At 48.5% G+C, this 5,950-nt stretch overlaps 1 protein-coding gene across 1 annotated transcript; it reads left to right on the forward strand.

Moving 5' to 3' along the window:
• Positions 1 to 1,692: 1,692 nt before the first annotated feature.
• On the forward strand, positions 1,693 to 5,950 carry Polr2h (RNA polymerase II, I and III subunit H). The gene is made up of 5 exons (XM_015499936.2): positions 1,693 to 1,927; positions 2,872 to 2,955; positions 3,048 to 3,141; positions 4,640 to 4,723; positions 5,586 to 5,950. Exons 1-5 carry the CDS (start codon positions 1,855 to 1,857, stop codon positions 5,701 to 5,703), a joined length of 453 nt encoding a protein of 150 aa, XP_015355422.1. The 5' UTR covers positions 1,693 to 1,854; the 3' UTR covers positions 5,704 to 5,950.

Genomic DNA, 5,950 nt, shown 5'->3' on the forward strand with positions numbered 1-5,950 from the left:
CTGCGCCGCTCCGCCCGCCGGCCCATCCGGAGGGGCCGGCCCATCCCGCCTGGGGTCTGCGATGGAGCCGCCTCTCAGGCTCGAAAGAGGCGGCAGGGGGCGCTTTGCGTGAGAGCACGCGCCCCCTCCCTTGGAGGCTGGGGACTGACTGGGGCACCCACGGCTGGGGCGAGGGCGGGTCCGCTGGCACGTGGAAGGGATGGGCCTGGTCCACAGCTCTCTGGGCGGGGCAGGAGGACTTGGAGACGTTGGGGTTCAGTAGGGCTTGGGGCTTGGGGCTCCAAAACCGTCTAAATTGGGCTCCTGAGACTCGATCCGTTAGGAGCAGCCCCTTCTCTGCTCCTAGAGAGGAACAGGTGGTTCAGGAGAGTCCGGGTAGTCCCCTCTGCCCCATCCAGGGTGAAAAGCAACTGGGAGCGAGTCAGAGGGGAATTCTAGGCCGCCTTCCTCATTCCCTCCCTTTCTTCTTTCTTTCCTCGGGGCTCCCTCAAGGAGGTGCACCTGGAGCTGCCAGGCCTGCGGGGTGTGTGGGGGGGGTGGAGAGGGTACGGGAAGAGGTGAGGCCTGAGGGAAGGGAGTTGTAGGTGCTGGGGAGGCCACTCCTGGGAGGCGGGTGTGGGGGAGCAGAGGTCGCTTCTCCCTGGCAGGGCCCAACCAGAAACCCGAGTAGCTGCTGACGTCTCGCCGTGTTGGGGGAACGGCCTGCTGGGGCTCCGCATTCTCTATCGGGGTCCTTGGAAGGATAGAACAGGGTGGAGTGAGCACAGGGTGGATAGGCATTGTTAGAGCTAGAGCCACGGGAGAGCGCGGGGCCCCAGAAACAGTTTGTAGGAGGGCGCAGTCCCAGGATGAGGGGCATTTAGGGGACAGCGGCAGTGCTCTAGGGGAGGGGTCGGTGCCCAGTGAAGAGGCAGTATGAGAGAGGAGGCAACCAGGAAGAAGGGGCAGTTTGAGAGAAGACCTCTTCTCTCCAATAGGGGGACAATGCCAAGACTAAGGGGTATGTGTGCAGGAGAGGGCAGTGGTGGGGGAAAGGCAGTACCAAAGTTGAAAGGGCAATGCTTTTGGGGAGCGCAGTGTGAGGGGATTAATGTCAGACCTAAGGGGAGGTGGTGGCAGGAGAGCAAGACCCAGGGAAAGAGGGCAGTGATGGGGAGGGTGCAGCACCAGGGGAGGGGACAGTGCAGACTTTTCTTTTCTCCATAGTGACATCAAGGCAAATTCCCAAACCGGACGGACCCGGTTGGGTGACGTCCAGCAGGGCCGAGCTGGCCCGGGCCAGCCCCGGGGGCCTTGGTGCCAGCTGGAGGGGCTGGGCACTATGCCCTGCCCGGCCAGCTTTTCTGGGGGCGGGGTTCTGTTCCACCCGCCCCCGGTGCGGACTGTGCCCGGGCGGGCTTGCGGACCAGCAGGGCAGGGTTAGGGCCGGGCTTCTCTGGGCCAAGGATCAAGGTCCTTGCCTGGGTTAGGCCCCCACGCATTCCAGTCTTCGGGTCCCGGACTCTGAAGACGGCGCAGTAGAGCAGTAGCGGAGCACTAGAACCCGCGCCACCTCCGCGGAGGTGGGACCTATTTGTGTCTCCGCCCTGGGCGTGTCACCTGAACTTAGAGACACGCCCTCAACGTCCAGGCCTCTCACAGCAATCTTTCCGGGCGGAAGTGTAGAAGCCCCGAGAGGGACTCGGCGGAAGTGGCTGCCTTAATGCAAGTCGGTGCGCATGCGTCATTCTGCCCCCGTGGAGCTCTTCAGCCTGAACATTTTTCCTGTCTCCTTTTCTCCACGCGAGGGGGTGCGCGAACCCCCAGTCGTGGCTGCGTGGTCAGCACTTCTTCTGGTTTCTTGGCCCCCTCACGATGGCGGGCATCCTGTTTGAGGATATATTCGATGTGAAAGACATTGACCCGGAGGGTAAAAAGTTTGACCGAGGTAAGTTAAGGTACGCAGGAGCGGTACAAAAAAAGAGGCCTGTCTCATTGCCACGCCCCTGGGCCCCCTCTCCACCCTGCTCACGTGGCCAGCCTCTAGCGACGGATTCTGGTGAAGCGTTGTCCCTCAGGAAACATTTTATGAATGAGAAACTTGAGACTCTGAGCTTTCCCAGGCTTCACCCACGCAGTCAGTGCCTGCTGCCTGGGTGGCTTTCAGCCATGATGCTGACAAACTCCTGGGCATCTTTATAATCGCGACCTACTCTCTGTGTTAGAGATTATACTGTGCTCCCCTCTCACACACTTTGGCTTGTTCATTCTCAAAAGCCCCCATGAAGTAGGAGGTGTTTTTGCATTTTGTTCTGACAGGTTAAGTAACCCACCCAAGACCACAGAGTGAGTTATTTGACTTCCTAACTTGTATTCTTATATTGGCCCCAGAATCTTTAGCTGTTTGTGAAGTCCTCTCTAAGTTAGAGCTAATTGCTTGGCATACAACTCTTTATTCTGCAATCCATCGACAATTTTTTTCTCCTTGGTGATACTTTATTTGCCTACAGACTGAGATGTTTATCAAGTTCTTATACATCCTGTTAATCCTCTCAGCATAATGTATAGCACAGAAAGAGAAAACCTTTGGATAAGTAATAACTTGCCCAGAGTCATGTTCTCAATCATTCAGGGGGCCTAGAGCCTAGATATTTGCTGCCAGAGGATCTTTGATTCTTTCTGGGGTTTCTGTTCTATTGCCATAGTTTTTGCCCTTTTTCTTCTTGCACAGGTTCTGATTGAACCTGCACTTCCTTGAATGCAGTGGAGAGGTTAATGGATGTATACCAGGTTACATTAAAATTCTTTTGCAGTTAACCACCAAACTGGGATCTGTATGTTCTGCCCTGGGCTTGATAAAGTATGCCTGTCACTTACTTTGTTTTTCCCCAGTATCTCGACTGCATTGTGAGAGTGAATCTTTCAAGATGGACCTCATTTTAGATGTAAACATTCAAATTTACCCTGTAGACTTGGGTAAGTATTGAACACACACAATAGCAAGAGTTTTTTCCCCTTCTTCTTAATTTCATCTATTCTTCATCCTCAGATATTGCATTTATTTCTAGGTGACAAGTTCCGATTGGTTATAGCTAGTACCTTGTATGAAGATGGTACCCTGGATGATGGTGAATACAACCCCACAGATGACAGGCCTTCCAGGTGAGGGAGTAGAGAAGGGAGCACTTTAAATATTGAAATATGCCCTGAGGACTAAGTGGTATAGAACCACCTCTGCAAGTGGGGGTTGAACTGGACCTTGGCCTCATACCTGGTAGGCAAGTACTCTATCACTGAGCTCCATCACTAGCCTTTTTTAGTTTATTTTGAGACAGGATCTTGCTGAGTTGCCCAGGCTGGTTTCAAACTTGCAAACCTTCTGTCTCAGCTCCCCTGAGTAGCTGGGATTACAGGTATGTGCTATTGTGTCTGATTTAGAAAGACCTTTATTTAGTCCCTGGAATAAATGATTGTCAGCAGAATCTGAGTAACCTTAAGGAAAGTGCTACACTTAAGAATTCAAACAACCAGGGCTGGGGTTGTGGCTCAGTGAAGAGCGTTTGCCTAGCACGTGCGAGGCCCTGGGTTTGATCTTCAGCACCACATAAAAATAAATAAATAAAAATAAAGGTATTGTGTCCAACTACAACTAAAAACCAAATATTAAAAAAAAAAAAAAAATTCAAACAACTATCTGGGTGTGGTGGCTCACGCCAATAATCTCAGCTGCTCAGGAGGCAGATGCAGGAGAATTGCATGTTCAAAGCCAGTCTCAGCAACTTAGCCCCTAAATAACTTAGTGGGACCCTGTCTTAAAATAAAAAAGCAAAAAAGCTGGGGGATGTGGCTCAGTGGCTAAGCGCCCCTGGGTTCAATACCTAGTACCAAAAAAAAAAAAAAAGCATTCAAACAACCAGGTGTTTACTGAGAGCAGTGATACCATGGATATCATGCTTGTGAGGTGTAGCTTTTTGAAGATGGAGGAAATGACCATTGAGTGACCTAGGCTATGTGGGAGGAGTTTGGTGTGATAGAGAGGCATTGGAGCACCACTGAGTTTAGTTCTTAGCTTTAGTACTTATTTGTTGAATACCCTAATCTCTTTTATTCTTAGTTTCCTCATCAGTAAAATAGAGATGTCATACTTGGTTCAAAGGATTATGGTGGGGAAGGACTAAATGACATCATATTTCTAAGGTGGCTCTTGTTATAATGCTGGCACTTAATTACCAGTTACCATTTTATTCTTATTTTTAATGTTTTTGTGATGATGTCTCACTATGTTCTCCAGGCTGGCCTTATGCTTCTGAGGTTCAAGTGATCCTCCTGTCTCTGACTCCCAGTTAGCTAGGACTACAGGTGTAGCCATTATACCTGGCTATTAGTTACCATTTTAAAAGGATTTTTTTTTTTTTGGTACCTGGGATTGAATTCAGGGATGTTTTCCACTGAGCCACATCCCTGGCCCCTTTTTATGTTTTATTTTGAGACAGGGTCTCGCTAAATTGCTTAGGGCCTCACTAAGTTGTTGTGGCTGTCTTGAGATCCTCCTACCTCAGCCTCCCGAGCCATGGGATTGCAGGTGTGTGCCACTGTGCCCAGCTGAAAAGGATTGTTTGTAATTATTATGAAGAATAACTTTGTCACTATTGTTCTGCAGGGCTGACCAGTTTGAGTATGTAATGTATGGGAAGGTGTACAGGATTGAGGGGGATGAAACGTCTACTGAAGCAGCAACACGCCTGTAAGTTCCGCAGTCTGGTGAGAATCCTTTTCCTTCCTCCCTGGCTAAGAAGTTGGGCCATGCTCTTGCTTCCTGTGTTGGGCCCCTCTCCTCAAACGCCTCAAACTTACTTAGAACCTAAGTATAGCTGTTCCTGGTACAGTTTCCAGTCTGAAGTATTGGCTGCCCACTTTGCCCTTTGTCAGGATCTCAAGGCCCAGTGGTTCCAAAACTTAATCCTGCTGTTTGAAGTGCCAAGAAGAGTGGCTTCCCCAGGAACAACATGCAGTATTAAGGATTAAACTGCTAGACTTTTTTGTTGTTGTTTATTTGTGCGTGTGTGCTTTGGTACTTTGTAACCCAATCCCTGATTCTTTGGTTTCCCTGCTTATTTTTTTCTTTAAAATTGTATTAAAACAATATGTGTTCTTTGTAAGCTATTTGAAGCAGAGAAGTAATGTAAAGGGGGAAAAGTTACCTATAATTTTATACCCAGGAGGAACCTTTTACATAAACATTTTTGAATGGTCTTTTTTTTTTTAAGTCTATTTTTTTCTTTGAGATCATGTTGTTTATTCTAATGTTTTCTTCTCTTTTTGTTTAACATATGTACACCATGTTTCCCCATGTTAGTGTAAAGCTTTTCCTAAACACTTTCAATGGCTGTATAACATTCTGGTTTCATCTTAATTCATTTGGCCATTCCCCTAATTTTGTGCATGTTGGTGTTTTCCTCCTTTGCTAGTATAAACAACAGTGCTTTGCATGTATCTGTGCATTTTTCTTTGTCTGAATTTTTGGTTCCTTAATGACAGAACACTATTTTTTTTTTGTATGCTGGGATGGAGCTCAGACTCATGGGATGGGGATCCTTCTATTTCAGCTCTGCCTATGTGTCCTACGGGGGCCTGCTCATGAGGCTGCAGGGTGACGCCAACAACCTGCATGGATTTGAGGTGGATTCCAGAGTTTATCTACTGATGAAGAAATTGGCCTTCTGAACCTCAAAGGATGCCAGCCTGCTCTTGGTCACTCAGGTTGTGGACATTGTTCAAACCTGAGTAGAAGTTGTTGTTGTTCACCTGTTAAGGAGGAACTGGTTTTCTGCCCACTGTTGGTGCATCTTTAGCTAGTCTGAACTCAATGGGAAACTGGCTTGCCTGTGAAAGACCCAATGGGAAAGCTTGAAGTGAATCAGGAGTTATTTTGTGTATATATGACTTTTTAATTAAACTTTACTTTTTAAGA

This window comes from Marmota marmota, unplaced genomic scaffold (assembly GCF_001458135.2).
Source record: "Marmota marmota marmota unplaced genomic scaffold, marMar, whole genome shotgun sequence".
NCBI classification, from domain to species: Eukaryota; Metazoa; Chordata; class Mammalia; order Rodentia; family Sciuridae; genus Marmota; species Marmota marmota.